We start from the raw sequence: 17,334 nt of genomic DNA on the forward strand, positions 1-17,334 counted from the left end.
GCCCCCCGAGTCTCCCGAGCGCCCGCCACCCGCCTTCGCCCCCGGGCCCGCGGGGCCCGCCCAGAGCGCCGCTGCCCGTCGAGGGGCGGGCACGCCGTTTCCGTGTATCTCCGTTCCTTCCCCTGCGAGCGAGTGGGGGCGGGGACGGCGCCGGAACCCCGGCGTGAGGTTCCCGGGCGCCGCGACGGCTTCGCTGCGGTCTGGGCCGCGGAAGGGCAGATAGATCACCCGGTCGTGACACGCGGGGCCCCTGCTGGCCACTCCCTTGAGGCCCACCGGCCCCCACCCCCACCCCAGGCGGGTAGGGCACGAGCTCGACGGAGGATGGAGCTCAGGGCGCCAAGTTTAAACAACCAAATCTGTTAGAAAGTCCAAACCCGCATCATAAGGGGAAAAGTGCGACTTTGGGCTTTCTTAACTTTGCTTAACTGTCTGCAAGCCGTACTTTTCAGTGCTTTGGGCTGACTGAGTCAACCCTTGGGCTAAGTGACATGGAAGGGGTCTTCCATCCGTCGTTGACCTTGAGGGGTTTGGTGTGGAGCCTGAGGAGGGGTCTTCCCTTGTCCCCGCCCCGCCCCCGCCCCGAAAGCCGGGTTGGAAAATCCGAACTGGAAGCACCAGCTCTGCCAGCGTAGCCCAAGCTTATTCTAATCTGAAAACCCACCGGAAGTGCTTGTTTAACATGCAGCTTCTCCCCTGGAGACGGATAGGTTGGCCTGGAGGGGCGCCTGGCCTTTTGCGGTTTAGCAAGAGTCCAGTAAGGTGTGGGAAATACTGAGCATTTGGAAGGAAGGAAGCATGGAGTGGGGCGCAGGTGGTTGAAAGGGGCAGGGGTGCAAGGAGGGCTTCCAGCCGAGGCCCAGAGAGTCGAACACAGGTGCTGTGTTTGGTGGAGCACCTGTCTGGTGCTCTGGTGAGCTGTGTGCTGGACGCAGAGGCACCAGGTCTGGGGGGAGCCGGTTCTGCAGGGTCTTTGATGGCTGCTGAGAAGTGTGACTTGTTCAAGAGTTTGGGGCAGGGAGTGACACCACGTGATTCGCGCTTGGAGGCTCGGAGGGGAGTAGATGGAGGCAGCTTCAGCCGAGAGCCTGTGCTCCCCGTGCTTGCTCGCATTGTCTCACCCCACTCGAGAGATTGTGAGCTGCGGGTTACCCTGGTCCTTTTGTAAAGGAAGAAAGTGAACCAAAAGACGGAGTGATCCGCTCGAGGTCTCAGAACCAGTAAAGGAAGGGCTGGGGGTCCAACCCAGGTCCTCTGTGGCCATCGCCACTTTATCAAACTGCCGGACAACCAACGTGATGCAAATGAGCCTCGGGGTGGCTTTGTTTCCAGCGTCCTGTTCAAAATGTCATAGTACTTGACACTCTGAGCCTTCAAGTCATAATGGTACAACTGAGGCATCTCCACAGGCCGTTTAACCCTCTTTGATAGCCCAGTGCAGACCGCCAGGAATGGAAGAGCCAAGCCCAGACCCCACTGACAGGAGGCTGGGGAGCCTCATGTTTGGGGAACTTCAGTCGTGATCCCCATTCGGCCCACTGACCCTAATAGGCTCTCAGTGATGAGACGGGTGGACCGGATGTTCCCTTCGGATCATTCTGACTGCTTGGAGGAGGAAGAGGAAGTCAAAAAGGTGACCGACCGGAGGGGTGACATGCGCTGGATTCTAACAGATAGTGGTAGGTCGGGTTTTGTGACACAAATTCGGTTCACTTGGTGCTGTGTTCTTGGATTTGAGAGGCGGAAAGATGCGGAAGGAGGCTACAGTGATACTAAGTCCAGATGATAAAAATTGAAAGAGCTACTGAATGCAAATAGTTTAGTCTGGCTTCAGGTTGCCAGTGGGGACTGGCGGGAGAGGAGACTGGCCAGGTGACGAATGAGAGGTTAAAGTCATGCTAGAGGCTGGAGAGCTTTCCTGAGGGAGACTGGAAACTTTCAGCAAGAGAGAAACATCAGATGTGTGGCCTGCGTGGACCACTGTGGCATTCGGGGCACCCTGCCGCTGCAGGTGCGCGCACAGTGAGCGTGGTCAACATGGGAAGAAGGGCCAGGTTGGGGGGACCTGTGGGAAACAGAACCGGTAGGTCTTTGTGACGGAATGTGGGGTGGAATGAGGGAGCAGAGACTGAGGGTGACTCGTAGCTTTGTGGGCTTGGGGTAACAGGTAGATGATGGAGTCTTTTACTAAGATGTAGGTGGTAAGCTGCACATCTGTTTCGAGGTCAGTTTTGGACCTGATGAGTTTGGAAAACTAGCAGGCGTCCGAGCGGCAGTGAGAATAGGCTGCTGACCCTGGAGTCGAGCTCGAGAGAGAGGTCCAGGCCGACGTCTAGGTTTCTGAGCAGGGTGGCGGCTTCCCCCGAGAGAGGAGGTAGCGGGAGAGAGTAGGGCCCAGGACAGAAGCCCCAGGAAGCAGACACAAGGATGAGTGAACCTGCCTTCACAGCCTTGCTCGAGCCTTCCCGCCCCCGGAAGGTCTGAGAGAAGATCCCCCAGGCTCCATAGAAAGAATCTGTTCCCAAAGCTTTGCTTACAGGATGTTCGTCTGGACCAGGGGTGCAGACTTTTCTGTAAAGGACCACACAGTAAACATTTTAGGCTCTGCTGGTCCCTGTCACAATGACTTAACTCTGCCATTGTGGGGAGAAGGCAGCCATAGAAAATATGTAAAATTAAAAAAAATTTCTGAGTGGGTGTGGCTGTGTTCCAATAAAACTTTACTGAGAAAAATGGAAGAGCCGGGTTTGGCCCCAAGCCGCAGTCCGCTGGTCCCTGGTCCAGCTCTACACCGTCATGTTCGTCACTTGCACGGAGGTCGGTCCCTCCTTGTTTGTGGGGTCCTTTGACAGGAAAAGCTCTATCTTGTCTTATATTTCTTTTTTTTTTTAATTTTTTAATGTTTTATTTATTTTTGATACAGAGAGAGACAGAGCATGAGAGGGGGAGGGGCAGAGAGAGAAGGAGACACAACTGGAAGCAGGCTCCAGGCTCTGAGCTAGCTGTCAGCACAGAGCCTGACTCGGGGCTCGAACCCACGAACGTGAGATCTGACCTGAGCCAAAGCCGGAGGCTTAACCGGCTGAGCCACCCAGGCGCCCCATTGTCTTATATTTCTTAGGTTTCCTAGTGGCAGTTACGGTGCTCAGCACAGAGTGAGCATCTAAAAAGCATCTGCGTGTTCATTGGGATGACAGTGTTAGCACTGCACAGATCTGCATGTGGTCACATCGCTGTGCTGCTTTGTTCTTAGATTCAGTGGCTTGTCTGAGGCGGTTTCCACATAGAACAGGGCCTAGCATCCAGCCAGCCCTGCTGATTTGAGGCAAGTCCGTGACCTCTACTTTCTAACAGCATATTGGTGGCTTATGCCTTCAGGAATCACTCCATCAGCCTTTGTGAAAAAGCATCACATGGCACACGCGAAGTACTCACAGAGAGAACAGTAATAGCTAACATCTGCCGAACTCTTACTGAACGTCAGGTGCTAGGCTTGGCTCTTCCAGAAATTAGATTGCGGAATCCTTCCAACAGCGTGGGGTCGCCATACAGACCTGCTTGGAATGATTCTGGATCCCATTTTCTTAGCCGCTCGTTACCTGTCCGGCCCGCTTCCCGAGGTGACCGCAGAAGTCCGGTGAAGTAGTGTGTGTGGACCACTTCTGGGGTGGACAGGGGTCCCAGGGCCTACGGCGGGCTTGCAGGGCGCCTGCATCGATGAGAAAGTCACACGGCTCTGGTTGTCACCAGCAGGAGGAGGATTACGGAGAGGGGGAAGACGACGCGGAGGTCCAGCAGGAATGCCTCCACAAGTTCTCCACCCGGGACTATATAATGGAGCCCTCCATCTTCAACACGCTGAAGAGGTGCGTGAGAAAGGCCGCTGTGTGGGGAGGAGGCTGGGTCACTTAGAGACAGTTTGCAGGGGACGCGGAGGGGCATGTGCACAAGTGAGAACACTGTGATTTGGGAACGGAAAGCTGCTAGGTCCCACCCCACCCCGTTTTAAAAATGTTAACATCCTGTCTTGTCACTGACCCCATACCCGTCCATGTTCATCTGAGTGTTCTAGCCTTTTTGTGACCTTTCCTAGGTATTTTCAGGCAGGAGGGTCTCCGGAGAACGTGATCCAGCTGCTCTCAGAGAACTACACGGCCGTGGCCCAGACCGTCAACCTGCTGGCTGAGTGGCTCATCCAGACAGGTGCCTTGTGGGTGGCCCCCGCCTGGCTCGGCACCCCCACCACCCCGTTTTAATAGACCTGTGGGTCATTATAATCCTGATGAGTCGGAAAAGCCTTGTTTGTTTCCTTGGTTTTTAAGACTTCTGTAAGTGGGAGCTGAACTTCTTAGCCACGTTCATCTGTTTGATGCCTATCTTTGATTCAATAATTGAGGTTTACAGATAGCCTGCAAATGGGATTCTCATTGAGCTGTTTCCCTACCATGTTGTAGAATTATGGGATTAGACTGTGCTCACTGTGTCGTTTCTAAGGGGTCTATTACAGCAAGCGGTGGATGATGGATAATTTAGGACTCGGTATGAGTGTGGCTTTTAGCTAATCTGATTAAGGTAGAGCCTCACAGGAAGGCCCCTGCGCTGGGCGCGGGTGACACTGTGGAGCAGGCGCTGCCCGGAAGGTGGCGGGTTCCCTGATGCCACAGCTCCCGGACACGGGCGCCTCTCACCGCCGGCGTCTGCTCTCTTCCACCCTGCCGGGGTGTCTTTCTGTCCTCCTGCTTGTCTGTTCTGGCAGTTTGTCCTTGTCCTTACGGAGGCATCCTTCCGTGTAGGCATCCAGTCTTGTGTGCTCTGCCTTGGGCTTCTTTTTGGGTCTTACCGTTGATCCAGATTAATAAATCTGAATTTTTATGAGAGGTCCCAAATTCCAGGTGGTCCAAAGCAATTCTGTGATCTAGCTTCTGACCTGTCTACTTTTTTCAAAGTGGTGCAACAAATTGAGAGATCGACATTTTCCATCTGGCTGTTTTCATTTTCTTTCAGGTGTTGAACCGGTGCAAGTTCAGGAAACTGTGGAAAATCACCTGAAGAGTTTATTGATCAAACATTTTGACCCCCGCAAAGCAGATTCTATTTTTACCGAAGAAGGAGAGGTGAGCAGTCTGTTTGCTTTTTCTGGCACCGATTCCTCGGTCCTTTCGCCTCCCGTGTGCACAGCGGAGCGCGGCAGGCACGTCCCGGAAGTAACGCAGAAGCCTGGGGCCTAACGTCAGGGTGGGGGACAGAACTTGCACAGAGCGGACCTGCCCTCCAGCTGCTCTCTGCAGGGCAGCGAGCTCTCGCATGCCGGGGGCCACACAGGGGAGCGGGAGAGGGGGACTGGCAGGCTCCCGCCTCCCATCTCTTGTCAGCTCTTGAGCGCCGGCGCCAGGGGTGGTGGGGTACTTCTCTGGGCACCCCAGGAGGCAGACGTCAGGACGGGGTTCTGTGTGCAGGAGACTGGGGACGACACGCCTGCGAGAGAAGTTGGGTGCAGGCGGGGAGCCACGCTGCACGTCTGGGCTTGGTCGGCAGGAGGGAGGAGGGAAGGCTGGGAGCCAAGAGCCTTAGTGACCGTGCGGTTTTCAGGAAGGTTCAGCCGTGTCGGTGGGCGTGGTCAAGCCACAGTCACCTGTCGCCAGAGCCCCGCGTCTCCTGGGAGCCGGCCTGCCGGGGAGCCCTGCCGTACCCGATTGGTGGCTGGGAGTGGCTGGGGGGGAGCTGGCCTTGGCACAGCTGGGAGATGGACTCAGGGTCTGACGGTCACACAGCAGGGGAGCGGAGGGACGCACGTTCGCGGCCACCGCACATGGCGATGGTCAAAGCCTCTGTGTTCTCAGATGGCCTTTTTCTCTCGCCAAGGGTGTGCAGCTGACGTGGTGTGCGCCCCTTGTGCGTCCACGGCAGCTGCGCCGTACGTGTACTTCCCTAGAGTCCCGTGGCTCCAAAAGCGCCTTTCAGCGCGCTCTGGTGTGTGGTTGAGCCTCCCAGAAGCTGCGAGCGGGCCTTCAGGGCTCCAGTGCTGCCGCTCGGCTGCCCGTGTGGCGCCGCCCTCTCCGGGCCTCCTCCTGGGCCAGGGCCGCGGGGCCGAGCTCGGCGCTCACGGCGGCTCTTCCGGCTGGGACGTCCGGCCGCTGTTTATACCGTGTCATCGTCACGAAAGCTCACGCCAGGCCTTCTGTCTTGCCGTGCGTTGTTTGTTGGCAGACCCCCGCGTGGCTCGAACAGATGATTGCACACACCACGTGGAGGGATCTCTTTTACAAACTGGCCGAAGCCCATCCAGACTGCCTGATGCTGAACTTCACGGTCAAGGTAGGCGGAGTCCTAGTGTCTCAGGAAAGTGAAAGTGTGAGAGAGTTCTCTCGGGTTGGTAGGGAGGTGGTCTGTTTCTTTGGAAAGGCTGTATTTGCTTTTTAGTAAAGGTCTCCGTCCCTTCTCTTCTGTAAATCTTCGCAGTGGGGAAGGGAAGCAGAGGATATGTCTGGTTTTGGATCAACGTGGACTGTGTCTTAGGATTTGGCAGGAACACAGTTAGACCGTTACAGGCTCAGAGGAGCCTCTAAGAGGGCCTGGGTTGGGGTGCGTGGCCGGCTTAGCTGGAGCCTGTGACTCTTGATCTCGGGGTCGTGAGTTCGAGCCCTACGTTGGGCACAGAAGATACTTGAAAAAAAAAAAAAGAAGGCCTGGTTTGTGTGTTTGTGTTACACACGAAGAGACCGAGATGGGATGGTGAGCCGGGGCCAGGGGCCTGGTAGTGGGGAGGCGGGGATCAGAATCAAGGTCTGAGACCTGAGACCGGCGTCTTCTTGTCCCGCCTGACCCCATACACCGATGACAGGCTGCGTTTCCACGACAGTGTGGTCACGGCCTGTTGACACTTTGGCCTCTTTTGCTTCGTAGCTGATTTCCGACGCAGGGTACCAGGGAGAGATAACCAGCGTGTCCACAGCCTGCCAGCAGCTGGAAGTGTTCTCCAGAGTGCTCCGCACCTCTCTGGCCACCATTTTGGATGGAGGAGAAGAAAACCTTGAGAAAAATCTCCCTGAGTTTGCCGTAAGTTCTTCATGGTCTCAGAAGGGAGCTGCGTGGGGGGCACACGTTTTCAAACATGAAACGCGTCATCCCTGGGAGAGTGTCCAGGGCAGAAGGCTGTGCCAGCATCCTAACTCACGTGCAGAACGGTTGGGGTCTGACTCTCTTGTCGACATTTGTCACTGCTGCAACTAGGAACCCCCAAACTCTCTCTCCCGCACTTTTCAGAAAATGGTGTGTCACGGGGAGCACACGTACCTGCTCGCCCAGGCCGTGATGTCCGTGCTGGCCCAGGAGGAGCAGGGCGGGTCCGCCGTGCGCAGGATCGCGCAGGAGGTGCAGCGCTTCGCCCAGGAGAAGTGAGACACGGGCTTCTTGCTCATCTGGTCCCGACTCCGTGCTCCCTGCGGCGTACCCCCGTCGCTGGGTGTCCACCAGCAGAGACCCTGGGCCCTCCTCTCCTGACAGACAGATGAACTCCCTTCTCTCTAGCAGAGCGGGAAAGGTCAGGGTAGGTTTAGGTGGATGGAGAGAGCTCTCTTTCTGACCCTTGGCTTGGAGGAGTGTTGTGTCAGGTACTTGCTGGTTGTGAAGTTCACCGGACTGGGGAGCCTGTGTTTTCGTGTATTAGGACTCGTCGATAGCAAATGGTAGTAGTCCTGAAATCGTTACTCTGTACTTACAGTGGTCTAACTGTTCTGGTGTGGTCCATATCTTATGGAAGGAAATGGGCCCTTGCTGGCTTGATTCTCTACTAATGGAGTCTTAACAAGACATTAAAAGTGAGTGGCTCCTCTTGCAAAATCTGCGAACTGTAACCCGCCTTGCTTCCCAGTGAGCCCTAAATGCCGTTTCCGTGGGTCAGCCAGGGTGCCGGCGAGGGGCAGAAATACGGAAAAGAGGGACCCAAACAATTCCAAGAGTGAGGTGTGAAAAAAAGGAAGAAAAGAGGCAGAGAAGCAAGGAGAGGGCAGGGCAGGGAGCCACCTTCCTAACAATGGGATCTGTGCCTTCCCTCATCCAGAGGCCATGATGCCAGTCAGATCACACTTGCCCTGGGCACAGCCGCCTCCTACCCCAGGGCTTGCCAGGCCCTTGGGGCCATGTTATCCAAAGGAGCCCTGAATCCGGCCGACATCACAGTCCTCTTCAAGATGTTCACGAGCATGGACCCACCTCCTGTTGAACTTGTAAGTTGCTCTCATTTTAATAATAAGGTGGGTCACTGTCCGTGCCGACCAGGAGGGGGGACCCCATCCGTGCCGACCAGGAGGGGGGACCCCATCCGTGCCGACCAGGAGGGCTATAAGTCACCAAATACAAATCTGTCTCTGACCTTTTCCTCGTCCTTCCCCGTCACGTCCTCGATGTGACCTCACTCCTGCCCTAAGTCCGTGTGGACTGACCTGACCCCTGTCTCGTACATTCCTTTTCACCGAGCGCTGTGTGTCTCCCCAGATCCGGGTGCCGGCCTTCCTGGGCCTGTTCATGCAGTCGCTCTTTAAACCGGGGGCCAGGATCAACCAGGACCACAAGCACAAGTACATCCACATCCTGGCGTACGCTGCCAGCGTGGTCGAGACCTGGAAGAAGGTACCGTCGGCCTGAGACTCAGTGGACTTTTAGGGGGACCGGTAACCTCCCTCTTCAGTCTTATTTGGGAACTTGGGCGGCAAGAAGCCACGGGGCCAGCTGGTGTCAGAAACCTCTTTCTGGTGCTCGTGCGCGAAATAGTCAAAGTGCTGAGTGTCTCAGAGAACGCACTTCTCAAACTGGAATTTGAAGTGTGGCCGGAGAAACCAGCAGGCCCCCTCCGCCGCCGGCCCAGTCTGGCGCGCTCCCGCACGCCGGGCGACTCTGGCGGGTGCAGCCGCACTGACTCGACTCCAGGGACAGGGAAGGGGGTTTGCAGAGAGGTGGCCCGTAGCAGGTGACCCCGCTGCCAGGCCACCAGCCCCCCTGACCGGTCTGTGGCTGTGTCTGTGTGCGCAGAACAAGCGTGTGGGCATCAACAAGGACGAGCTGAAGTCGACGTCGAAAGCCGTGGAGACCGTCCACAATCTGTGCTGTAACGAGAACAAAGGGGCCTCGGAACTGGTGGCCGAGCTCAGCACGCTTTATCAGTGCATTCGGTGAGCAAACTGGCACTCAGTTCCGAACTTGATCCTTCTGGCGGAAGGGGTTTGAGTTTTCATTTTACCAAAAGCTTATAAGATACGTTTAACAAAGCCTCAGAGGTACGGATTCCATCCTCTTTGTAAAATGTCCGTAGAGAACTGTAAGTGGTTTCTGCAGCCTCGGTAATTCTCAGGGGCTTGCCTGCCGAGGGTGGGCTCGTGAGTTAGCAGGAAATGGACGACCAGCCAGAGTGCAAAAGCTGCTCTGAAGGAAAGGGTCTATTTGCCATAAAAGTCAGGCCGAAGGAGCACTGCTTGGGTGGGAGGGACGTGGTCACAGCAAGGAGACGGACGTGTGCGTTGACCAGGCAGGCTTACAGACTGGGGTGGTCCTCCTGGGTGTTCGAGGGTGTCCCCGGGCCAGCCGAGCCTGGGACCGAGAGAGGACTTGCTACTGCAGCGTCAGCCCGGTCCGCGCCCCTGAGGGTCCTGCCTCCATGCTCTTTTAATCCAATGGTGGTTGAAAATAAGCCGGTTAAAGGAGTTTGGGCCCCTGTGGCGCTCACTGAGTGGACCCGGACCCGGCCTGCCCGAGACGCCTCTCTGACCAGCGTCTCCCTCGCAGAGCAGGTGGAGAGCCACTTGCTGGGATAGATGGGGTGCTGGCAGCTTCGTAAACCTTCCCCACCGCTTGGTTTTGGTGGGTTTTTTTTAAACGTCCTCTAAAGGAAGCATCGTGCCTCCTTTTCCGGCAGGTTCCCCGTGGTGGCCATGGGGGTGCTGAAGTGGGTGGACTGGACCGTGTCAGAGCCGAGGTACTTCCAGCTGCAGACGGACCACACCCCGGTGCACCTGGCCCTGCTGGACGAGGTACGGGGGCCGCGCCGTGCCCTGCTCGTGCCCTGCTCGTGCCCGTCCTGCCGGCGCAGCTGTAGCCGCCGGGTCCACAAGCTGCTCTGCAGAGCCCGTGACTTTCTGTCCTCAGGGAGGGTTTTCCTTTTATGGACTAGCTGTGGGACGCCTTGGTGGCTCAGCCTGGTAAGTGTCTGACTCTTGATTTTGGCTCAGGTCGTGATCTCTCCATCTATGAGGCTGAGCCTTGCGTCAGGCCCTGTGCTGATAAGCGTGCGGCCTGCTTGCGGTTCTCTCTCCACCCCCACCAAGAAAATTTTTTTTTAACATTTACTTATTTTTGAGAGAAAGAGTACAAGCTGGGGAGGGACAGAGCGTTAAGGGAACAGAGAATCTGAAGCAGGCCCTATGCTGCCATCAGAGAGCCCGACGAGGGGCTCGAACTCGGGAACCATGAGATCGTGATCTGAGCTGAGATCAAGAGTTGGGCGCATAACCACTGAGCCACCCAGGTGCCCAAAAAAAAAAAAAAAAAAAAATTAAAGGAACTCATTTCATTGGTTCCATAGATCTCTCAGTTTTGAGCAAGTATTCCAAAAGGCCGAGGACGGGCACAGAGACTGGGGCTGCCCCGGGGGCGGCGGGTCCGTGCGCTGACGGGGAGCCCGGCCCGCCCGGTGCCGGCCCGGCACGCTGCTCAGCGGGGCTCCCTCTGGCCTCTCTGCAGATCAGCACCTGCCACCAGCTCCTGCACCCGCAGGTCCTGCAGCTGCTCGTGAAGCTCTTTGAGACGGAGCACTCCCAGCTGGACGTGATGGAGCAGGTGAGCAGGGGCCCGGGCTTCTGAGGCCTGGGGGGGGGGGGCCTTCTCACTGACTTGTCTGCCCCCCCCCCCCCCACCTGCAGCTTGAGCTGAAGAAGACCCTGTTGGACAGGATGGTTCACCTGCTGAGTCGAGGTTATGTACTTCCTGTTGTCAGTTACATCCGAAAGTGTCTGGAGAAGCTGGACACTGACATTTCACTCATTCGCTATTTTGTAACTGAGGTCAGCAATACACCGTTTGTTTCATGTTTCCTTCTCTTAACGCTAGCAGCGCCCTTTGGCTTAACTTAGTTTGTCCCTAACTCTGAGAACTGTGCTCTCTGATAATCGTGGTGGCGATGGTTACAGACCAGCTTCCCCGGGCGCATCCGCTGCAGGAGCCCGGTCTGTCTCCCTGACTAACCACCGGGGGTCTGAGTGCTGGAGACTCTGGTCACCGGGAAGCAAAAGGAGCGGGGCGGGAGGGTGGCTTTCTCCAGCCTGTTTACCATTTCATCAGATGGTGGCGGGCAGTGCTGGTGGGCGCGCGGGGAGTGACCGGTGTCGTGGCCTCCTAGGTGCTGGACGTGATTGCCCCTCCGTACACCTCTGACTTCGTGCAGCTCTTCCTCCCCATCTTGGAGAACGACAGCATCGCGGGCACCATTAAGACAGAGGGCGAGCACGACCCCGTGACGGAATTTATAGGTAGGGCGGACGCACGTGGCCCCTGCTGCGACTTCAAGCGTGTCGTCGCTTCCCTGTTTCTGACGGTGCCTGTTCTCCTTCTGTTCAAGCTCACTGCAAGTCTAACTTCATCCTGGTGAACTAACACGGCGCGCACCCTCCAGAGCCGGCACGGAACGTTCCGGGACCAGCTGTGGGAAAGCCCTGACAGAAGCCATTGCTCGAGGCCGGGCGGCCATCTGGGAGCTAGGCCCCGGCGGGAGGAGGCGATGCCTGTTTGCAGGGCCACTACCACAGGTGGCCCCTCTCCTAGGAGCTCGCGCTGCCCCCAGACCCTGCTGACCATGGTCACTTCCCCCGCGAAGGAACTGGTCCCTCCCACGGGTCACTGGGGGCTCAGGACCGAGACTCGGAGATGAACTACCTTCCGAGGTCACTTTTCTCACGAGAACCAGTTGGTTGATACTTATTGTCATTGTCTTAATTTTCCAAGAACCAATTAAAGGGTTTTTCTGCTGCGTGTGGCAGGTGTAGACCAGGCGGCGGTCTCGTGTGTGAGTAAGGCGCGCTCAGGCTCAGGCTCGCTCCGGGAGAGGCGTTGTTTTATTCGTTACAGCTCGGGCAATCTGCGGAGGCCGGTCCCCCGCCCCCACCACTCATTCCCAGGTGACGGAAGAACTGGCCACCAGTCGGACCCTTGACCACCTTACAGAGCGCTGCTGCCACACAGGAAAGGCCAGGTCGCGTGCCGAGGAAAACGGAGGCCGCGCCAGCCCAGGGTCTCCGCCTCCCCGCTTCCGACCCCCTCCCGGGCCACCAGCCTGGCGCCTGGGGCGACAGGAGGTCCTCTGACGACGGTTCGCACCCCTGCTCTCCCGTAGGCCCGGGCCTCAGACGATGGGGTCCCCGAACGTGCAGTACTCCTCGATGGCGAGGTTGTAGTCGGCGCCCTTCCCGTCTTTATAGGTGCTGGTCACGATCCGCATCCAGCCTCGCTCACCCTGGGGAGGGGGGACCACACGCTCGCTCACCACCGTCTCCTGGGCCCCTGCCGTCCACCTGCCGCCCGTCCTGGGACCCGTACTCAGAAACACCTCCTGCGAACTACTCTGACTTGGTTAATACTTAACAAGTGAGGCACATGGCCCTGTGAGCCGGAAGCAAATTAACGCAACTAAAATGTTGACTCTTCGGGCCGGATGACCTAACTGCCTATCAATATCCCCAGTTTATGGTCTTTTAATAAAAACACTGACAGTTCATCACTTCGACATCAGTCACTCTCCCCACTTCATAGTCACGGATTTCTGTGTCTTCAGCTGTGAATGGTTCATGCTAGGTCTTAGAAACAAAAATTCTGGCAGTTAATTTATCCCCGTTGGATTTTTGACCCAACTCAAAAGTATTTTTGAAAAAACGCCACCATACTGCTTAGGAGAGCCGGGACTGCCGGCAGAGGGGATGGGATGGTTCAAACAATCGAGCTGACCTGAAAGTTCCAGAAAGAACAGTGCTTTGCAACCGGGGCGGAGCCCCCAGGAGACGGTTGGCAAAGTGGAGACACTGTTGGTGGCCCCGTGGGGGAGGGGAGACAGGAGGAGCCGCTGGCATCTCAGGGGCAGGCGGTGCCAGCCCTCCCCCACCCCCACTCGGGCTCTGACCCCAGGTGTCACCGGGGTGGCTCCCGGCTGTGGATGCGGCGGGGGCGGGGGCCAGACACGACTCACCCACGGCTCTCCCCAGGAATTCCGGACGACCCAGTACTCCGTGCCGTCGCTGACACCCCAGCCGGCCACAGACACGACGTGGTTTATGTAGGCCTTGTCGTGGTACTCGGCGTAGATGCCCCCGGTGTAGTTGACCATCTTCTCCGTGGCCATCATCCCGCAGCTGCGCGCAAGCCCTCCGACAGTTAGCACTCGGTGGGGAGGACTTACCTGTTACCGAGGGTCCCGTGGACCCGATCGGTCCCCATTGGGGGATTCTGCCCCAACTTCTGTCCCGCACTTGGGTGTGTGCACACGCGTGTGCCTGCTTCACCCTCCCTACTGCCCCACGTCTCACGCCAGGACGGTGAAGCCCCCCCCCCCCCCCCCCCCCCCCCCCCCCCCCCCCCCCCCCCCCCCCCCCCCCCCCCGCACTGTGCCCAGCTGGCCACGGGCTCCGGCTCCTGACCTGATGGGGCCGTTGGCGTAGATTTCCGCCATCATCTTCTCCCGGCCAGAGAGGGAGCCATAGTCACCAACCTTCCAGAGGGTATAGTTCTGGATGGCACGGCACTCTTTGAATTCGGTGCAGGTGCCACACTGGTTAAACTTGTCGCACGCTGCGGGGCGGCATGCAAGGTTGGCGTGAGACCGGCGCCTCGGGAACCCCCGAACAAAGACGCGGGTCCACGGCCCCTTCTCCACGTTTCCGCTTGGGCTAACAAGCGGGAAGCCTCTGCCGGCAGGTGCTGGTGAACAAGGCTCCTCTCGCAGCCGCTGGGGGCTGGGAAGCGGGCCCCCAGGCCTCCGGGGGAGGCACCTGAGAGGGAGCCTGCTCTTTGCCTTTAAAGGCCAAGAGCAGGGTCTTTGCACAATAGAGCTGAAAGGACTGGAATGAAAGTATTAGCTTTTAAGAAGATAATTGTAGGGGCGCCTGGGGGGCTCAGTCGGCTAAGCCTCCGACTTCGGCTCAGGTCAGGGTTCGTGGGTTCCAGCCCCGCGTCGGGCTCTGTGCTGACAGCTCAGAGTCTGGAGCCTGCTTCCTGTTCTGTGTCTCCTTCTCTCTCTCTGCCCCTCCCCCCTCATGCTCTGTCTCTCTATGTATCAAAAATAAATAAAACAAAAAAAATTTTTTTTTTATTAAAAAAAAGATAATTGTATTGCTGGCTAGTGAATAGGCCAATACGTTTGGGAAAAATTAAGCATTTTCTTGTGTATTTTTTGGTTTGAGGAGGTTTCAAGAATAAGGCTAAAAAAAAAAGTGAGGCTCTCCGTTGTGTATGCACACACCAGCCCTCACGCCGGCCTGGGTCCTCAGCATCCCACTCCCCACCCCTCCACCCTGCCTCGTGACGTGACTGCTCTTGTATTACCTGCTTGTTATAATTTCCCAGCTGTCTAGATTCTTCCCCCAGAACATCAGACTCCTTGAGGCCCAACTTGCTGGTTTCACTTGTCCCCGGGACACCAAATGCCCCAAGCCCAGTACCACGGGCAAGGGATGGGTCTGGGGCCACGTCTGCTGACACAGTCGGGTCTAGCTCAGCTGTGCCTGGCCACATCGCCTGGGTGGGGTAGAGGGGCCTGGCCTAAGCTGGACAAGACCAGTGCAGGGTGAGGGAGGGCAGGGCCCCAGGGCCCCAGGGCCCCTGAGCCCCTATTCTGCAGAGCCTTCCCTCCACCTGCCCTCGCCTCGGTTCTCTGACCCCTGTCATTGAGTACCTTCAACAGGACTCACCCAACCGGTCTGGGGGAGTTTGTTCTGGCTGGGCCTATGGCTCAGAGGCGAGGTGCGGGCACTCCGGGGGCGTGGGGTGGCACCCAGAGCGTGCTCGGGTGCTGAGGACACAGGGGGCTGCCGGAGCTCACCCTTTTATGGAGGGAGAGGCCAGCACCGGAGAAGCACCCCAGGCTCCCCCTTCCTCCCACGCTGCTGTCTCCAATGGCCCATTGAGTTCACCCCTGCGCTCCGCCCTGGCCAAGAGGGAGCTTGGACTGCGACAGGTGACCTAACCGCCAATTATGGGTTTGCAGCTTCTTTCCCCTGGCCTCCAAGGGGAGCAGCCTTGGGCTGTGCAGGCCCCCGAGACTCCAGGCAAACTGGCTCTGCTGGTCTGGGCAGGACCCCTGGGCCCCACCACCTGCTGCGTGCACACAGCCCAGGCCGGGTTCCAGCCGGGCCCTGGTGCCTCCAGTTTAGGGCCACAACCTCCCTGCTGGCCTGCTCTCCCCACCCACTCCTAGAAAACCTTCCCTTCCCTCTGGGGAGCCCACTCTACAGAGGCCCAGGAAACCCCCAAGATGCCAACGAGGCAGAGCCCAAGCGCCAAGGCCAGTCCTGGGCACAGGGGACACACGGCTGGAGACACCTGCCCCAGGTCTCTTCTCTGGGTCTCCTCGGCCAGGAGCGACGGGCGCCAGGGGGCTCCCCTCTCCTCGCCCTCCCCCAGCACCCCTGCCGCGCTGTCCCCGGGGGATGGTAGGGGGGGCGGGCACCTACCCTGGTCCTTAGCCTGGTAGTTGTTGCAGGTCTCGTCGGGGATGCCGTGCTCGTGGGCGTACCCCCACACTGGCAGGTCATTGCCCCCCTCGCAGGAGCCTGCGTTGGCGCAGTCGATGACGTGCTGCACGGACAGCAGGGTGGAGGGCCATGCCCCCTTCCTCTTGATGTTGATCCTGTCTGCAAGGGTGGCACCCACACCTGGTCAGCGCCTGTCTCACCTCTCCAGGGCCCCCCAGCCCTTCTGGGCACAGAGCCGTCTGTCCACACCACCAGCCACCCAGTGCCTCGCGGGCAGGACCAGGTCCGTTTGCCCAGCTGTCGGCACCTCGGAAGTGCCCGCTGGCTCCAAGGACAGAGCGTGCAGCAGGACGGTGCTGCCCCTTGGGGCACTAGCCCCCGGCCCCTCACCTCCCTTGTGTCACGGCACAGACTCCTCTGACCAGCCCCGTGCCTTCGGGAACCCACTGTCAATCTGCGCCTGCTGCCCCTTCCTCGAGCTCACTGGCCGCTCCTGGGCCCAGAGCACTCTCCCTGCGGACACCCCTGTGCAGCCCCCATCCCCCCCGGCTGCGCTGGCTCCAAGCAGCCGACACCGTGTCACCTGCCGGCGGCACGTCCTTCCCCGGGCCCGTGTCCCGCAGGCCGTGCCCACAGCTCAGCCCCAGGGCCCAAGCTCGCTGCCTGACACGCAGTAGGGGCTCAGGAAATATCAGTGCATAAATGAGTGAACCAATTTTCTTCTACTGACTGAAGTCTGGCCCTGGCTGCTGACCCCAGGAGGTCAGTCCCCTGGCAGCTCCCGGTGGAGGCTGTCCGTCCTCACAGCCCACTGTGCAGGGCCTGCGGGCGGGGTGAGGGCCGCCCCCCTTCAGCCCACTGCCCTTTCCAAACCATTTTGCCTCCGCTGGTCTGGGTTTCCTTCCACACCACGGTCAGGGTGGCCCTGTGCTCGGGAGGCGCTTGCTGGCGGATGGGAGGGTTTTGCGCAACCCCGCCCACCCCTCACTCCCATCTGAAAGCTCTCCAGATTTAACTGGAAAACTCCAAGGCGGATCCCTCATCTCTCTGCCCCCCAGTGTACCAGCTGTCTGCATCCCCGACCCGCCTCCTGTGGCCCTAGGTGGCAGGTCCCTGCCCGCCTGCCTAAGGCCCATGTGGAGCCCGGTCCTCTTCCCCATCAGAACCGGAACACACACGTGCACCCGCCTGCCCGCCTGCCTGCCTTCCTCTGCCTTCCTTCCTTCCTTCCTTCCTTCTTTTCTTTCTCTTTCCTTCCCTCTTCCTTCCTTATCTTTATTTATTTTGTGAGACTGAGTAGAGGAGAGGCAGAATCCCAAGCAGGCTCCCTGCTGTCAGTGCAGAGCCTGATGCAGGGCTGGATCCCATGAACTATGAGATCATTAACTGACTCAGATGCTTAACCCACTGAGCCACCCAGGTGCCCCGACCTGCCTTTCTGGAAACGTTGGCAAAGGGCCCCTGAGCCCCGCACACAATGCCACACGCACCACAGTTCTCTGCCGCTTAGCAGGGCTTCCGACGGCCCTCTGGGTCTCCATTTCCAGCCCCACTGTCCCTTTAGCCTAGGCCAACCTCGCTGGTGTCTCTGCCCCACTGGCAAAGCTGCTCT

General features: G+C 58.4%; 2 protein-coding genes across 3 annotated transcripts; one reads left to right on the forward strand and one right to left on the reverse strand.

Annotated features, from left to right (window-relative positions):
* The first annotated feature begins 132 nt into the window (after nt 1–132).
* On the forward strand, nt 133–12,035 carry NELFCD (negative elongation factor complex member C/D). 2 transcript variants are annotated; one of them, XM_029916156.1, is made up of 15 exons: nt 578–1,633; nt 3,751–3,866; nt 4,094–4,203; nt 5,005–5,114; nt 6,208–6,315; nt 6,904–7,056; nt 7,264–7,394; nt 8,060–8,225; nt 8,494–8,628; nt 9,028–9,167; nt 9,908–10,022; nt 10,732–10,827; nt 10,911–11,051; nt 11,387–11,516; nt 11,606–12,035. In XM_029916156.1, exons 1-15 carry the CDS (start codon nt 1,562–1,564, stop codon nt 11,638–11,640), a joined length of 1,758 nt encoding a protein of 585 aa, XP_029772016.1. In that variant the 5' UTR covers nt 578–1,561; the 3' UTR covers nt 11,641–12,035. The 2 variants fall into 2 exon arrangements, with proteins under 2 accessions (XP_029772017.1, XP_029772016.1); XM_029916157.1 differs by lacking the exon at nt 11,606–12,035 and having other exon boundaries at nt 133–1,633; nt 10,911–10,962; nt 11,387–11,510.
* Nucleotides 12,036–12,385: 350 nt separating this feature from the next.
* CTSZ (cathepsin Z) lies at nt 12,386–16,798 on the reverse strand. Its single transcript, XM_029917982.1, has 5 exons — nt 16,786–16,798; nt 15,702–15,902; nt 13,671–13,821; nt 13,223–13,385; nt 12,386–12,496 (listed from the first exon to the last, which is right to left on the reverse strand). Exons 1-5 carry the CDS (start codon nt 16,796–16,798, stop codon nt 12,386–12,388), a joined length of 639 nt encoding a protein of 212 aa, XP_029773842.1.
* Nucleotides 16,799–17,334: the final 536 nt, after the last annotated feature.

This window comes from Suricata suricatta, chromosome 12 (genome assembly GCF_006229205.1).
Source record: "Suricata suricatta isolate VVHF042 chromosome 12, meerkat_22Aug2017_6uvM2_HiC, whole genome shotgun sequence".
Lineage (NCBI taxonomy): Eukaryota > Metazoa > Chordata > Mammalia > Carnivora > Herpestidae > Suricata > Suricata suricatta.